Genomic DNA, 17,389 nt, shown 5'->3' on the forward strand with positions numbered 1-17,389 from the left:
CATATATAGGGTAGTTTGTGAAGACGGGAAAATTGAATTAAATAAAAACTCGAATTTGATCTTTTTTACACTGCCATGTAAGATTCGACTCAGCTTCACTGTCTATCAACTTGCACGGGATTCTTACGACTTCCAAAGGTTTGTGATCAAGTAAAGGCATAGAAGTAGAATAATCATTGAGATGGTAAACATTGATGCCCATTCAAGTAAAAAGAAACCCAGCATTGTGCTACTAGTAACTCCTTTGCCCACATTCCCATCCTGTCAAGCGCCTTGAGAGACCCGAGGTATCATGAGAACAAAAAATAAAATAATAAAAAAAGAAAGTCAGAAAGACAACCATCGCCTCAAACTAGAAGACAAATCCAGTCAGCTGCTGAACTGCCTTGCACCAAACTCCATTTCCGAGGGCTCCAGTCCGCGCACTATCAAGTCCCTTGCCTAGGATACTCTGCATATCCTTGTCAGGTAAACCAGACTGGTTCTGCGAACCGAAGCCATAGACTTTAGTCGCAACAACATCGATATCAAAGTCCATGGAACCGATATTTTGAGTGTCATCATTCTTGTCTACATTGATGCATGTGCGAACAGTAAAGTCGACATCAATTCGCTTCGTCTCCCCAGTCTTCGCTGCTGTACCTTTGCGACTTGGTATAGATGAGGGAGTGGAATTGCCTAGAAGGGTACAGCGCGCTCGGAGGGAGAGGTCGGCCTTTGGATCAGAAAGAGTGAGACGAGTGACACCGCAGAACTCAAGCATGCGGGCCTCGTTTTCAAGACCGAGGGTGCGGTCCCACGCTGTTGAGATGAAGCGGAGAAGGTGCCTGGGTGCAATCTTGGATTGTTGAATTGTAGCGAGGTGCTTTTGCAAGGACTGGAGTACCAAAGAAGCGATGGGCGAAATCACTTTGCTCTTGGCAAAGGTCAGCTCGAGTGGAAGGTTCGCCTTTTCGATGTCGTTCGAGTTCTTAGTCGCGAATGCGCTAGGATAGAACTTGATCTGCAGTTGACTTCGGTATGACATGGTAAGATTTGGTCCACTGGTTTCTTCTGCGGACTGGGTGGCAGAAGTGATGGACCACCCTGTTTGGTGCTCGATGCTGTGGACGGATTCTACTATCTGGTTAGACAAAATAACTTAATACCTTGGACTATAAAGAACTTACTCTTGAGATCACTGATATCTCGAGCACTCCACCCTCGGCATTCTTCCTTGACCTTCTCGGCTTCTTGAATCTGACTCAGACACTCTTCACGTATCTTCGTACCAGCCTCAATTAAGGTCGTCTTTTCCTGAAAGTCATGCTGCAGATGTTGAAGCTCTCGCTTTTTGGCTTCGATCTCGTCTTCAACACCTGACAACCTCTGGCGCGTCTCCCGGAGTTCGTTCTGGTCACAATTCTCCATCTCTTGCACCAATTGCTCCAAATTGTTTGCCTCTTCATCCAGCATTGCATGCTTTTCTACTAGCGATGGAACATAGGTGTTCAACAATTGCTCGCGCTGAGATAACAGCTCATCATCGGCTTTCATTTCATCCACATGACGATGAAGGCCTTGCATGAGACCCTCAAGGAGTTTCATACGCCATTCATACCATGTCGCTTTGCTGAGCAATCGCGCATGAGTCTTGACGTTTCGGAACTGATTGTCCATAATCACACGGATGTCTACTGGCGCAGTGACATACTCCCGGAAAAGAGGTGGATTGTCGGCGTAGGTTTCTGCTTCAATAGATCGGATCACTTGCCTTCCTTCAGAGATGTAGGACTTTAGTTCACGACAAGAATGCTGGTACAGCTCAAGCATGGGAACTGTGCAGAATCCGGCAGCCACACAATCATCAAATGTGGTCGTTCCTGCCTTCGGCAAATTCTCCCCCGAAGGTCTGATCAACCTCTTCGTAGCACTCCCAGGAGCAGTTGTGTGTCGCCTCTTCGTCGTCGTCAGTTCCATGAAATGAATGTTTGTCATATTCAGGAAGTCTTGGAGCTGAATTGGTTCGACCTCTTCTGTCACTGATTCTACCTCTTCTTCATCTTGAGCGGAGGCTTCCCTGTCTTCCTGCTCAGGTTGCTGAGAGTCAGAAGCAAGTTGCAAGGCGTCAATGCCTTCCCTCAAGGGCGTCGCGCCTGTCTTTGAGGTGCGCCTGTCTTGAGTGGGAGTAGTACTTCCTTTAAGTGGCGAAGAGCTGCGAGCCCTGCGGACAGGAGATCGGATAGAGCGACTAATCCCGTCATCCTTGGCCATAGGTGCTGGTAGTTTCACGCCCTTAACTGGGCTTACATCACGGCCGCGAAATCTCTTGGGGTCAGGTGAACTTTCTGCCTCCTCTTCATCAAGATCAAGCTCAAGCGGGCGCTTGCCCAGTATGCCGCGAGCTGCACCAACATGAAGACTTTTTCGGTTGCCAATCTTCTTCTTAGGGCTTAGGCTAGAGATCATATCTCTTAGGTTTGAGGTAACATCGCCATCTGTAGCTTGTAGTGCGGGTATGTGACCGTCCTCTCTCAATTCTTCCTGCTCCCGATCTCGATCCTCATCGGCCTGCATTTTAAGGGGATCCTCGAAGCGCACGCCGCCACGCGCATGTTCTTGGGGTACGAATTGTGGTGTATTCTCGCCGAGAGATGGACGCCTGTCTAAGATAGCAGCCACGCGAGGAGAACCGAGGCCCTCCTTGTCGATTCCAAGTCCAGAAGATCGCCGAGCCTCACGAGGTTGTAAAACGATGCGAGGGGTTGATTGTTCAGTAGATGCATTCTGTTCGAATATACTTCGACGAAGCGACATACGTCTGTCTGCTGACTGTTGAAGCTCAGGCTGGAACAGCTTCTTGGGGGAGGCACTTCGAAAGCTCACATTGGCAGAGGGGGGTGTTTTACTCGGTGTGGTAGGTTTTGCTTGAGGTGTAGATTGCTTAGGAGGAGTCAAGGGTTTCTTGGATGGCGAACGATTCCGAGTCCCAGATCCTGGAGTTCCTGGCGTACTTGACGCAGCCGCAATAGAGCTTCGCCGAGATGGCCGAGCGCGAACACTTGCAAGACTTGGACTCCCCGTCTCAGAGGCCACGGCGGTCATGTGCGAGAGTGGAGACTTCGCGGGAGACTTTGCTGGTGACTTTGCTGGTGAAAGACGTACGTTGTCTTGGAACGGCGAGCTTCCAAGTTGCCCCGACTCAGTCTCAAGTTCCATAAGCACCTTCGCTTGACTCTTGTCTCGGGACTGCGGTAGAATGCCACCAACAGCGCCTGTCATCTCCATATCCATGCCTCCGTCGGATTCATTGTCATCCATATTCATGCGATCTGACTTTGGAGTAGACGAAACAGGCTGTTCAGCATTTGCTACAGGCGGGTAGGACGGTCTGTTCAAAAGTCCACCGACAGCTGCAGTGAATTCCATGGTCATCTCTTCATCGTCGTTATCGTCATCTTCGAGTGTCGTAGGGTCTCCTTGTGCAATTCCCCCAACCATGGTAGTGATCTCCATGGTTTGGTCATCGTGATTAGTCTCCTGGCCTAAGGATCTGCGAGGAACAGTGCTTTGCCGACGTCCGTTGCCCAAAATTCGTCCAATAGCATTCGTTACATCCATGCTGAGTTCTTCGTCTTCATCATAGATATCTGACTGGGCATCAACATCAGATGGTTGACCTCTCGAAGGATCAAGATTCTCCTGGTTAATTCGATCACTGATGTCGTCGTCCCAATCAAAGCTTTGACCCTTTTTGATCCAAGGCTTGAAAGCACCTGTAATCTCGTCATCTGCAATCTCCATTGAGACATCCTCATTGTCATCATCAACTAGCTGGGTCCCAGCTTCTTTGGCAGCTTGGCGCAGCGCCTGATTGAGCTTTGCACTTGAGCTAGAGCTAGAAGTTGCGTCCGATTGCATAGTTGCATTAGAACGTGACGTAACATCATCAAGGCTCATAGCCGTGCTTTCAACATCGAATCCATCATCAGACTCGGAAGAGTGATCGCCTTCTTCCTCGTCGCCAATTGAACCATGAGCTCTGTTATCTTCACTTCCAGAAACCGAGCTCCCACTGAAAGGACTAGATGACAAGTCTGCCGGCCCTTCGGTTTCGCCGGCAGATGCAGGTTGACCCCTCATACGTTCGAGGTCTTGCTGTTTAACTGGCGAGAACCCGAAGTCAGATTCGGCATCGCCATCGGGTGACGAGGGGGCGTCTTTCTCTGGGGAGGGTGCCGATGGCTGGTTCTGAGGGTTGGTGCTAGATGCACGCCTTGTCGAGTTCGCTGCTGATGATGACGTGGAATCGTCGGGGATTTCTACAACGTTCCAGGTATGTAGAGTAGCTTCTGGGGCAAACGAAACGCGGCGGTTGGCTGTTCAAATGAAACATTTAGTAATTTGTTCTGATGTTGAAATAGAAGGACGTCACAAACCCATAGACTTCCGACGTGCCTCTCGCTTTTCTAGAATGTTTTGGCGTTCACGTTCTCGGCGTTCTCGATCATCTCGTTCTTTAGTCGCCGCCATCTCGTCCCGGATCGCCGAGGTGGCGTTGAATGTGTCAAAAGGGTTCAACGTATCCTCTGATCCTGACATTGCGGGTTGTCGTGGGGTTTCAAAGTTGACCAGATGACCTTCTTGGTTAGTGGTATCGCTGTTGTCCTTCTGCTTTGTCGCATCACGAGCTGGAGTACGGCGACGAGTTTCCTCGAAGGACGGGATGTTGCGCACCGGAGAAACGGGGACAGTGGGTTTCAGGATTGATTTGAGAGGAAAGGCAGCCGTTGACTAAAATGGATTGTAAATTTATGTCCTCGTGACAAAGAACAAACAGGCAAATTCCAGCTCCAAACCTACCTTGCGACGGTTGCCATTTGAATTCTGCAGAGCATCCAGGCCACCAGGACCTAGACTTTTACTTCGGGACTTCTTGTCCTTGGTTGAAGACTTTGAAGCGGCACCAAATAGTGGCGCAGCCCCAATATCTGCTGTCGCATTCTCTTTATCCAGTCCAGACGTCATCTTTGATCGTGGAACATGGGCAATAGAACGACGAGATCGTGGGCGCGTTGCGCCAGCATCGGATCGAGAAGACATTACGTCGGAAGGCCCAAAAGGCAATCACCTTAGCATTGCTGAATTCAATGGTGAGGGGCGGAAGATACACTGGCCAAAAGTAGCTCAAACAACAATCGCATTCCCCTCTTGATCATGTAGTCCAAACACGCCGAGGCGCGTTGTTTCAACCACGTGACTATAAACAAAGACCTGATAAGGGCTTATCTAATTGATTATGTAAAGGTCAAGCCCTAACCCGCCAGACGCTAATCCCAATTTGGACTAGCGGTCACACACACGAATAATCACATCTCCGGCCCTTTTGCCTTTAGCGAACCTTTCTGATTCTCGACGTCTAACCCGCCAATCTCTTCGACACCCGCTTCCTCCGTCGACAGGAAATACCGCAACCATGGCCACCGAGTTGAACGTCCAGTCCGAGCGCGCTTTCCAGAAGCAGCCTCACATCTTCCTCAACTCCAAGAGCAAGGCCAAGTCCAAGAAGGCTGGTCAGACCCGCCGCTGGTACAAGGAGGTCGGTCTTGGTTTCCGTACCCCCCCAGACCGCCATCGAGGGCAACTACATCGGTATGCACGACTTGCGAATTCTACTCCCGGACGATATTTACGGAGATTTTTGGTCTTTTATTCGAGGAAGGGGATGGGGAATACAGATCGGTTGAAAGGTGGAACCGGAATTAAGAAATTTCGGGAAACAGTCGGTTTGAAGTCGTGCGATACAAATTGAACACGCGACAATTATCAATTGCTACACTTTGCGCTCACGACCTTCAATCGCATCGAAAACTCTCCATCTCCAACCTCGAAAAAGACCAAATCTCTCTCCACAAAAAAATGATCTACCAGCCGGGCCAGAATCAATATGTATGGCTAACAATTTCCTACAGACAAGAAGTGCCCCTTCACCGGTCTCGTCTCCATCCGTGGTCGTATCCTGACCGGCCGTGTCGTCTCCACCAAGATGCACCGCACCATTGTCATCCGCCGCGAGTACCTCAAGTTCACCCCCAAGTACAACCGTTACGAGAAGCGCCACAAGAACCTGGCTGCTCACGTCTCCCCCGCTTTCCGTGTTGAGGAGGGTGACTGGGTCACTGTTGGCCAGTGCCGTCCCCTCTCCAAGACTGTATGTTTCTACGCCCCCGAGATGATGAAGTTAGACCGGACCAGTGTGGTGGCGGATATCATTTATTTTATTTTGAAGGAATTCATGATTCCGATCTCCACACTATGCCCTTCATGTCTACAATTGGTTTGATTGGTATCTAATTTTCATTTTTATAGGTCCGCTTCAACGTTCTGCGTGTTCTGCCCCGCACCGGAAAGGCTGTCAAGTCTTTCAGCAAGTTCTAAGCGTTTGGATAAAACTGGGTGCTCGGAATGGACAATAACGGCGAAGGAAGCGGTTTGAACTTGATAGTATAGGGATTTCTTGGACGGGGTTCGGGATAGTTTACGAGTTTCCATGTCCCAGATACCTTGCTGAAGAATGTGTATGCACACAAAAAGCAAAAATATTTCATCCATCCTCCTGCCATGGAAATTCGTACGTCCGTCCTAGGCAATGATACCCTAGGGCGGATCTTTTCTTGATGCTACATGTTTAATTTTTCCGAGGTCCTACACTTAAGCTGTGATTTGATATAAAATGAGGAATTGATATTTCCATTTTTCTGCATGCTTGGTATCACCACCCTTGAGAAATCTGAAACACTGTTGCTTGGATCGTAGACAGCAATTTTGACCTAATATCAGTGCTTTCTTTTCTTACCTTCATCCCAGCATGTCCTACGATCTGTCTTCCCTTCACACCCATCCGTCGTAGTTGAATTGCGGCAGACTGGCATTCATGCCACGTTCGAGTCTGATTCTCCATCAGGTCGATAAAAGTTGTTTGGAACAGGCGAGAGCACCCATCGCCCTTGGGTTGACGGGCCTGGGCTAAAAATTTCAATGGTCATACCTTCCATCGTCGCCTCCGGGGGATCATCATTTTTGTCATGGAGATCATCATCTTCGTCGTCATCATCATGTGTTGAGAACTCCGGGCTGGGGGTATCATAACGACTCGGGGGGCAGCGTTCTGCTTCCTCGCTATCCGCGTAAGGCTCGCTTTCTTCGCTGGTATCAGAGCTGCTAACACTACCATGATGAGTGGGCTCATAGGGTATCTCTGGCTCAGCCTGTCCTATATAAGGACGATCGCCTTCCTGCCGTGGATGTTGAGGGCCCTCGTCATTCGTTCCTAGGTCATTGGTCTCTGCAAATGGATATGTCTCTCCATCTTCAGAACTATCGTCTGCTACCCCAATAAATCCATGTTGGAAACTTTGAGGGCCTAGACCCTGCTCCTCTGTAGTTCCTCCGAGCTGCCCCATCGATGTCCAAGATTTCTTGAAGCTCTGTTTGACGGCCTCCTTGAACTCATGTGGCACCTCAAGAAGTATCATCAGATTTTCCAACGCGTCATCCAACTCCTCGACAGACATTGAAACCAAATTATCAGCAATTTCACGGTACAGGGTAGGATCACTGAACCTTGTGTTTCTTAACTTATCCAGTTGGAGGAAGCCCCCAATACCTACCCAGTCCATCGCTATCTGTTCCAATCTGGTTATTTTGAAAGTACCCAGAATGGCATCCCGCGGAACTTCCTTCCAGATCAGGTACTCGCCGAATCCCCTCCATTTTCGAGTTCGAGTGTTTGTTATGGGGACAAGAGTTGATGCTTTGATGACAACCGCATCGGCTCCGAGCTTCGATGTATCAATCATCGTCACTCTGGCCTGTTTTTGTTTACGAATTGCCCGGTGTATTGGGCTGAGTGGGTGAAGAAAGGTCGAAATGAATGGCGATGGGCATTTTGCCTTTGAAACATGGTTCTCAAACATTTCTAAGAATTCGTGCTTTGGAAGGTGATCCACCTCCAAGTCAACTTTGGGGTCTGTAAAGAGACCTCCCAAAAGGAGGTCCTCTGCATTAATTCCCTGTGAGTCAACGTTATACCATCTGAACAAGACAGCTGGCATTTGGTATGGTGGGCATCTTCCAGGAATTTTTCGAAACTCAATGAGTGGAGCTTCCTCTGGTCCCATCTCTTGCTGCCCATTTCCAGTGGGCTCTTGCCAGAAGTGTCCAATGCCGGATTTGTTGTGTGCGTTTCGGTCTGCTTCGTGAAGGACATCCATTTCTTCCGGCTTTGAACTATCTCTTTCAAGTTCCTCCTTAAAACACCAAAAACATCTCTTCCCGCAGCCGTTGACGATGGGTTCAAACTCCTTGGTATGCATCATATCCTCTTCATCTTCTGGATGCGTTTGGGCATAGCTATCCAAAGTAGACGGAGTGGGCATTTGGCGCACACGTAGATCATTGTTTTGCCAATCCGAGAGCTGCTCTGGGGTTGTTAGGGCTCGATCTCCACGTCCAACATTCTATCATTTGAGAAATGAAATCAGTTCCAGTTTGAAAATTCAGTGTCACAAATATCTCTCACCAAGAGGCCCCCGGGCTCTGACTGATCTGTGTCATCTTTGGTCCTTTCCATGGAAAGCCCCAGGCGTTCTGCAGCGGCCTCAATCTTTTCAATGAGTCCGTTAAATTCCTCACCCCGAAACTTTGTTTTTTTATGCACATGATTCCATATTGCATGTGTCTCCCGCTGCATCCAGTACCACTGGGTATAGAGGACCTTTTGAGTCACCTTCTCTTGCGGATCAATCCCTTGGTTACGGATCTCGTCTCCAAAGATTTCAGTAAATATCTCGGGAAATTTCTTTTTCTCGTGATCAAAAAAAAGAAACAGGCAGCACAGGACTTCCCTCATGACAAAATTCCACTTCAGCGAGGGTCCCTTCCGGGTGAACTTCTTAGCCATGGCGGCTCAGTTCAATCATTCAATTTATTGATTCTCAAAAAATGAGCTCTCCAGGATGTTTCTGATGGCGTGGAGGGAATAGAAGGTGAGGTATTGAAAGAATATCTCGATATCGAGTCGTTGAATTTGGATCTGAACCTTCAGAAGATGGGAGATGTAGTGGTGCGAGTAGAAAGGAGAAGGGAGAATGAAGAAGCCCGAACTGGTATGGATGTTAGGTGAGAGATTCGGAGTCAATAATGGGTCAACCTTAGTTGGAGCTTCACGTTCAAATGTTAAAGTTACAAGTACTGGAACTTGACATTCGTTATGAAACTTGAAGATCAATGAAATTTGAATGAATGTATGACCAGTGTTCAAAACCTTCAAATGTTCCATGTTGGAAAGTTCGAGTTCCAACTTTCACCCAAGGCTTCCAAGGTTAGAAGACTAAAGTTGATATCATAATACCTAGATACATCTAAGTCCTTCAGGACTGGAGTCCATCTATTCAAATTTACCAAAGTTCAAGTTCAATTGATGTTCAAATCATAATGAGACTACTACTTTTACAAGTTCTACTAGAACTACCTAGTAGAACTACATACCTAGTGTGAAGTAAGACTTCGAGTCCGATTCGGCTGAAGTATATATATCCAACGTTGGAACCATGACTGTGCATGATCTCGACACCGGAGGTTCAAGTCCAACCCTAGTAGTAAAATTGCAGCATGGATGGTATGGATTAATGAAGCCCTTGAAATATGATATTTGACTAATATATTTAAACTTGAATTTGAAGTAACTGATTAACGTGGACATTGGACTATCTGTATACTTCGCGACGATCACTCGTGCTTGCCAATCACGCTAGACCCCATTGGGCCGCCACCAAGCTATTTGACAACCTTGGAACTCCCACGCCCGAACAAGTCTCCCGCTTTTAATCTCATTCAAGGTTGGAAGTGAAACTGCCCACCGTTTGTCCTCGTTCATATCTTTATCCTTACATAATTCCCACCAGTGCGCAACCTGCTGTGGTTTTGTCCACTCTGGTTTCTCCTGGAAAGCGTCGTCATTCTTGCTCTAAGGCTCCCGCGATGGCCCAATGAGCCAACCCCCCTCCCGCGATATCGGTGATGATTGAGGATCCACACGACTCTCAACACGACAGTTACTTCTGAAGCGGGTTCTTCAGTATCTATCTTCACGGAACTCACAGCTCTATAGAATCGATCACGCGCAATTGACTGCCCGAGGGACCAGATAGTGATCGGCAACCCCGGAGAACAATGACCAACTTTGAGAAGGCCGTCAAAGGGGCCACCAAGCTTAAGGTTCGTGCGGTCGATCTATCAATTGAGATTGGTACCAATACTGATATCTATTTACTCATAGCTTGCGGCCCCAAAATCTAAATATGTCGAAACCATCCTTGTGGCGACCCATACCGGCGACGCTGGAGTCGCAGAGGTTTTCCGAACCCTCCAGCATCGTCTTCGCGATTCAGCATGGACCATTGTGTTCAAAGCCCTCATCATCGTTCACCTTATGATCCGAGAAGGCCAACAGGATGCTGCACTAACGTTCCTTTCCGACAACCCAAAGAAGATTGCACCTAGTAATTTCTCGGAAGGTAAGACCCACGATGGTTCCTGCGGTCCTTACAGAAGATAATCGTGTATTGACAAGGGATACAGCGCAATCACAGGGACATAATATCCGGAGGTATGCCGAGTACCTGATTACGCGCGCCAAGGCGTTCGAAGCCACGAATACAGACTATGTGCGAAGCGGACCTGGACGTTTGAAGCGATTAAGTGTGGACAAGGGTCTCCTTCGCGAAACGGAATTTGTGCAGAAGCAGATTCGGGCATTGCTGCGTTGTGATGTACGTGATATTTTCTTCAATAGAGATATTGGCCCTTTGCAAACTAACCTCCGACATAGCTTTTGACCGATGAGCCTGAGAATGAAATTAGCTTAACGGCATTCCGTCTCCTCACCCTGGATCTCCTGACACTGTATTCGGTTATGAATGAGGGTACAATCAACGTATTGGGTAAGTCATTCCTTTGTCAGTTCTCTCATTCGGATGTCTAATCAACTTTGAACAGAACACTATTTTGAAATGTCAAGGCCGGATAGTGAGCGTGCCTTAGCAATCTACAAAATGTTCACCAAGCAGACGGAAGAGGTGGTTCAGTTTCTGGGAGTCGCAAGACACTTCCAGTCTGCCACTCGATTGGAAATCCCCAAGCTCAAACATGCATCTACAGACCTTACCCGGCTCCTTGAGGATGATTTGAATGATCCCGACTTTGATCTCCGCCGACGAGAATATATGATTGGGAAAGGAATCAAGAAGGACGGTGGTGCTGCACCTGCACCTGCACCTGCATCATCATCTATCCTTGCAGCTAGTCAGACGAACTCGATGCCAAACCCACCCAGACAGCCCGAACAGCAGAAGGCACCACCCGTCGATCTTATTGACTTCTTCGACTCAATTGAGACGAATCAGCAGCAGATGAACCCACAAGCGCCTGCGCTATTCCAGCAGACCGGATTCCAACAACCTCAGCAGATGGGATATCAGCAATCGCAACCGCAGCAGGCATTTTATGCCCAGCAGACCGGATTCCCCCAGCAGCAGCAGGTACAACAACAGGTACAACAGCAGCCTCAGATGACAGGCTATGGCCAACATGACATGTACGCGGGAATGCAACAACAACCGACAGGCAACCCCTTCGGGCAACCGGCAGCACAGCCACTTCAAGCTACTCCGACTGGTGCTGGCTTCGGAGGATATACACCGCAGCCACAACAGTATGGTTACCAGAATCAGCTAGCTCCGATCCCACAGAATGGAGTTGCCACATATCAACAGCAACCAATGCAAACCCAGCAGCAGCCACCCTCCACACCGACAAATCCTTTCCGCCAATCCATGTTGGTCAGTCAAAACACCGGAGGGCCGTCTGCAACTGCACCCATCGCTCCACTGCAGCGGCAGAACACAAACCCTTTTGCAAAAAGACTCTCCATGGCTGCGCCTCAAGGAAACTTCGGCATGCCCGAGCAGATGCCTCAAGTGCCACCGATTCCTCAGTCCCAGTCACCACAACCACTTCAGCCCCAGCGTACAGGGACTAATCCATTTGCTCGGAGCTCTTCAGTTCCACCACCTCAAAACGCTGGGTTACAACCGTTGCAGCCAAACCCCACAGGTAGCACCAATCCTTTCCGCCAGAGCCAGTTTATTAATCAACAAACCGGCCAAGGGTGGCAAACAAGCGGACAGCATGGTACTATGGGTGGATTAGAACAATTGGAGACGGTACCCATCTTCCCGCGGCCGGGAATGGCCTAAACTTGACCTAGTGAATATTGACCGATGAAGAAATGGTCTTTTTCTTTTTCTTTTTTTGCCCCCCTCCCTTCTTTTCTTTTCATTTCCTTTTTTCTTTCTCCATCATTGCATTATGTGGCTCTATCTTCTTCCATTCTCATTGTACTCCACAATTTTCTCCCTCATCCTTGTCATATTGGCCCCATGTCCCACATGAGCTCCTGCCGTTGCCCGATGGGGGTACGTGTCTGCATGTCTCCATTGATCTGCGATGACTGAAACATCCCTCGTTCAGTGCTCAGCCATTCGAAGATCCCATTGAAGGGATAGATACAATAGGTACAATAAGTACATGATATTCATAATCGAACTGATTCCATCATCTGACGTGATATTGCCTCCATTGCCTCCACACGTGGGGAACTCTACAATTGTATGGAAGTTATCCTAGCCAGCTTATTCGAAATAAATTCCCGGTCCGCAGACTCATACCGGTTTATCGGGTGATCCCGAGTGGCCCAAGCCGTTAAGAGTCGGGCGCGAAGGAGATTTTCGTCAGCACGATTCGTCATGCAAGGGGCCGATTCAAGTTTCGAGGAGGGTAAAGAGTACTGAGACTCAAGTTTACATTTGTAGTAGAATGCGGATTTGTTCAATTTGACACATACGATCATTCATACAGTTCAACTTGAAAGATTCAACTTCAAACGTCATACTACTATACAGCCTCGGCGTACATGGAGAACTCGTTGAGGTCCGAAACCCTGTACACTGTGGATCTTAGCCCCACCAATTACAACCACTTAAAGCCACTTCCAACCACTTACCTGGGCATTCTATTCACTCTCTTATTGGATCTGAACTCGGTAGCGCGTCCACTATAAGGCCGGCGAGTACTCCTTCGAGCAGTGTGGCCGCGCCGTAGATATTAGTGAGACGCCACGAACATTAGAAATGGGTACATCCCGATGATTTTGCTTTATGGTTTTTTTCTTAGTATCCACCTTGCTTAGGCGAACTCCTAATAGTTCCGCCGAATATCAAAATTTGTATATACGAACCTCGGGAAAAGTGCGAGACAAAAAAAAATCCCGATGATCCATATACTACCGACATCTGGACATCGTTTAAGCGGCTATTGCAGGACATAGAGTGGGGCATAAAAAGGTGTTCTACCCCAAAGTATGCGTATAATTCGTACTCCAAAATGTACCAGCACATGAAGTATCCATCCGTTATTATTAGAAGAATAGTGGCTCCCATGGTTCCCGTGGTTGTGGTTCCAGTGGCTATTTTTTCCTTAGAGGCGTTCAACTTCTAGCCCATAGCTTGTATCAATCTAAGTTGGCGAACAGACCTTTCCTTATTATTACTCTCTTTTCTCTTTTCAAATTGTTCTGTTATTCTCCCTGATTATCTTTACGTCTTTGTTCTTTTTTTTTTGCCTATATTATTTCTATGAATGATCTTCCCTGTACTTCGTACTCCGTACAGCTCGGACAAGAGATCTCGCATAAATCCCCAACTGGCAACGGGGCGCAGCCTCGCATCCCACTAGCGACTTAGCGGGACCCATGATTCGTTCTGGATTGTAATGATAACCTTGAAGAATTTCACCAAAACCACAAATCTCTACTCTATCCCGAGTATCTAATTTCTACCCCGCCGGTCCCGGGGAATAGAAAGAGAGATATCCCGCTTTCCCCATTTCTTCCTCCTTTGGACACTTGCTCGATTCCCCAAGTCCCCAAGGTTCTCTTTGATGTATGAATGATGGATGAAAAAGTCCCTTTCCGCGGATACGAGCATACTCTCCCCGTACTGTCTCGGCCATCGGCTGCGGCACCATGGCCGGCCACCGATCCGACTCCCCACACGGACCCTTATACTGGTGCACCCATTCCCGCCACTTTGATCCCGACATCTCTCCCCGCCAACACGACTGCGCAACAAGGATCAGTACCGGCATCAGTATCAGATTCAATTTCAACATCTAATTCACATTCATCAACGGCAAAATCCACTGCTGGAACTGAACGCAATGGATCTACCAAGGTCCGCAAGCCTCGCAAGGCTGCTAACACAACGGGCAAGTCGACGTTGTTCTGGGTGAATACAGATCCTGAGACCGCAGCAGCGGGAACAAAAGAAGAGACATTAAAGCGAATTCGTTCGCATGTGATGTCGGAACATAATCGGAAGAAAAGACTCGAAAATACAAAACGATATAAGAGCAAAACATGGAAACATCTGCCTTTTCAGCCGGAGCACATCCCTGGAGGCGTGGGACCGCCGAGACCTCCCGCCCCGCCATCCTCGGCGTCTTCTTCGACTACCGCCTCGAATGAGAGTCGTAGGGTTTCCTACGCATTTGATGATAATGAAACTAAGGAATTGATTCCTGTAACTCATACATCGAGCTATTATTATCCTCCTGTCTCGGCTGACGCTTGGGATGATACTGGGTTCGATGGTGAAGTGGGTTATCAGAGTAGACCGGCGGCACCACCTATATGGACATATGTTGGACCGGGTGCTCATGATCCTTTTAATACTGGTCATACGCAACTTACAGATCGCATGATGCGGCATTTACAAAACTGTCAGTTTGGATCTTTTCAAGGTTGAACATTGAAATTCTAATTGGACAAAGTAGGCTAACTTCTTGGTTAGTTCTTTGGGATTTGACGCAAGAGGCACATCCATTACAAACTCGGTATAAACATAAGCTACAGGCACATTGGGCTGCTTTGATCCAGCGCGATCCAACTGTTCTACATGCGGTTATTTGTATGTCAACTTCAAATGCGGCGATGCGAAGAGGTGAACTACCGGTCAGAGATCCAAACCAACCGCACTCCGCGCTTGTGGTTGATACATTTCATCACCGGGGCGAGACTATCCGTTTGGTCAACCAGGGCTTGTCAGATCCTATCAAAGCTGCTAGCGATGAGTTGATCGCTGCTGTATCGACATTATTGACGATCGAGGTGTGTGAATTTTCTTTTGCTCCTAAATGAACACGATTACTCACAATACATCAGATTGCATCAGGAAATCCGGACTATCTGAAAATTCATTTGGCTGGTTTGCGACAGATGATAGGACTTCGTAAGAACTTCGCTGATGTTCCCTCTGATGTCCGCTTCCAAATATCATGGTCTGTCGTTATACTTCTTATACTTCAACAGCTAGAGAATACATTACTAAAATAGACACAGGACTGATATTCGTGTTGCCTGCATGGCAATGACAAAACCCATTTTTCCATTCGTCCGATCTACTCGCCCTGCAGGGTTCTCTCTTTACCCACCTACAGACGATGTCGCCTTGACAGCGAGTCGCCTGATCCCTTTGATGAAAATCCCCGGTATATTCAGTGAATCCCTGACCAAAATCATATATGACCTCCTCGAACTCTCCTGGTACGCAGAATGGATCAAGGGTGGAAGCGGTTTCAAAGACTTCAGCGAGGAAACCGAAGATTACTTCAATTTCGAGGTCCTTTCAGTCGAGTATTCCCTCCACACAGATCGGTACCTACCAACCGGCCAAGTGAAAGGCGACAATTCCATCGAAGGCTGCTCTCGTCTAGCCTGTCTCTGTTTCCACAACAGCGCAATCTGGAGCTTCTACCCCATGATTGCACCGCTACTCCCGAAACCCATCCTCGCCCTTCGCACCGCTCTAGAAGCGACGATCCCAACCGGCCTCTTCGCGCTCTGTCGGGACCTACTGATCTGGCTTCTTTTTATTGGCGCAGCATGCAGTCAGGTTATGCCTGCGGAACGCACATATTTCGTAACGGAGCTAGCGACAGCCACCCGCCTGCACGGCGTTACAACTTGGCAGGAATGTCGAGGTATCCTTTTGGGATTTTTCTACGCTGATCGTGTACACCTCCCTATGCTTCGACAGATCTGGCAGGAGGTCCAGATGCAGGCGGAGGTATCACCTGTCAGTGCGTGATTGAATCACCCATATTTGTATCCAAAAAATCTCTTGTCTATACAGCATACGTATATAATTGAGAGCAGAATAAAATCACACCTCTTGTAATCTGATTTCCCTGCACTCGGGTCGACTCGGAGCTTTCCAAATGGCTTTGGACTATAGAGCTATGGACTGATCCACACTGGCAGCTATGTAGTAGCTATTTTTGGAGTAGAATCTTTCAAGGTCGTAAGACCACGGAAGAGCCGAGTTGTTTCCGTGACGCTGGCTCCACTCCGAGAAAATGCCTTCAAGTTAGAGCTTATGCAGTATGTCCACTGGCACCTGGACAAGTGGACAGGACGTGGGTGGTTCACACTTGGTTCTGTAATTCTCTCATAAAATTCAAGTATCAAAAGCCAATCTTTAAATCATTGGAATGCCTACTGACTTAAAAGAACGCAAAACCCCCTGGCTTCTGACAGAAAATCCAAGACCCTGACAGCTGTAAGAAATGGAGTAAACAAGCCGTGTACTCCACCAAATTATGGAGCCCGAGTACATATCCCGAATTCATACCGAGTTTCACCCGGAATAGCGGGACTTCTAGACTAGAGTATGAAAGAAATCCTCCATCCTGTTCAAATCCTTTCATCTTTTCATCTCAAAATATTTAATCAAATTCATCATGAGATCAAAATCAATCTTGACCATGAAATCCATTCCATAAATACTCACTTACCCCAAAATCACTCACCGCTCCACAGTCATCCCTAGCAAGATCTTGATTCTTGACTACGGAATACTCCCAACATTGAAACCTTGAAGGAAATGCCGAACAACTCGGCAATTCCGCCAAAAAAAAACCTCTACGCCAAGCACAAAGATAAAAAAGATCTAATAACCCCATTCAATAAAGAATGAAAGAGGGAAAGGGTAAGAATTAAACTACTAATACCCCGACTTCCCCACTCGCTGGTCCCTGACTTGTCCGCAAACACGGATGGCGTTGACCTGGGGGGTATAGATAACTCCGGGCCGTGTTGGACTTCATACTAAGCCTCTGGCCGAGCTTCTTTGCAAATTCAGAGTCACTCCTTTTTCCTTGTCCTGCAAGTGCCCTTGACTTTTGTCTACTTGGGAGAAAGTCTTGATATTGGATCAATGCGATCTTGGGGATC

At 47.9% G+C, this 17,389-nt stretch overlaps 5 protein-coding genes across 5 annotated transcripts; 3 read left to right on the forward strand and 2 right to left on the reverse strand.

The window, feature by feature from the left end:
• Window positions 1-352: 352 nt before the first annotated feature.
• Window positions 353-5,082, reverse strand: N7483_000514 (kinetochore-microtubule binding complex subunit SPC105; the record flags this gene model as incomplete). The annotated part of the gene is made up of 4 exons (XM_057083952.1): window positions 353-1,116; window positions 1,170-4,358; window positions 4,419-4,773; window positions 4,843-5,082. 4 exons carry the CDS (start codon window positions 5,080-5,082, stop codon window positions 353-355), a joined length of 4,548 nt encoding a protein of 1,515 aa, XP_056950101.1.
• A 373-nt stretch (window positions 5,083-5,455) lies between these two features.
• Window positions 5,456-6,417, forward strand: N7483_000515 (40S ribosomal uS17 domain-containing protein; the record flags this gene model as incomplete). Its single annotated transcript, XM_057083953.1, has 3 exons — window positions 5,456-5,765; window positions 5,952-6,190; window positions 6,349-6,417. 3 exons carry the CDS (start codon window positions 5,456-5,458, stop codon window positions 6,415-6,417), a joined length of 618 nt encoding a protein of 205 aa, XP_056950102.1.
• A 494-nt stretch (window positions 6,418-6,911) lies between these two features.
• On the reverse strand, window positions 6,912-8,941 carry N7483_000516 (uncharacterized protein; the record flags this gene model as incomplete). Its single annotated transcript, XM_057083954.1, has 2 exons — window positions 6,912-8,498; window positions 8,561-8,941. 2 exons carry the CDS (start codon window positions 8,939-8,941, stop codon window positions 6,912-6,914), a joined length of 1,968 nt encoding a protein of 655 aa, XP_056950103.1.
• Window positions 8,942-10,212: 1,271 nt separating this feature from the next.
• N7483_000517 (ENTH domain protein) lies at window positions 10,213-12,296 on the forward strand (the record flags this gene model as incomplete). Its single annotated transcript, XM_057083955.1, has 5 exons — window positions 10,213-10,257; window positions 10,319-10,556; window positions 10,621-10,811; window positions 10,871-10,982; window positions 11,038-12,296. The coding sequence occupies 5 exons, from the start codon at window positions 10,213-10,215 to the stop codon at window positions 12,294-12,296; spliced, it is 1,845 nt and encodes a 614-aa protein (XP_056950104.1).
• A 1,752-nt stretch (window positions 12,297-14,048) lies between these two features.
• N7483_000518 (uncharacterized protein) lies at window positions 14,049-16,244 on the forward strand (the record flags this gene model as incomplete). Its single annotated transcript, XM_057083956.1, has 4 exons — window positions 14,049-14,877; window positions 14,949-15,265; window positions 15,320-15,435; window positions 15,497-16,244. The coding sequence occupies 4 exons, from the start codon at window positions 14,049-14,051 to the stop codon at window positions 16,242-16,244; spliced, it is 2,010 nt and encodes a 669-aa protein (XP_056950105.1).
• Window positions 16,245-17,389: the final 1,145 nt, after the last annotated feature.

This window comes from Penicillium malachiteum (genome assembly GCF_028827825.1).
Source record: "Penicillium malachiteum strain IBT 17515 chromosome Unknown utg000001l:1.0-8184562.0:1.0-8186909.0, whole genome shotgun sequence".
In the NCBI taxonomy this organism is placed as follows: domain Eukaryota; kingdom Fungi; phylum Ascomycota; class Eurotiomycetes; order Eurotiales; family Aspergillaceae; genus Penicillium; species Penicillium malachiteum.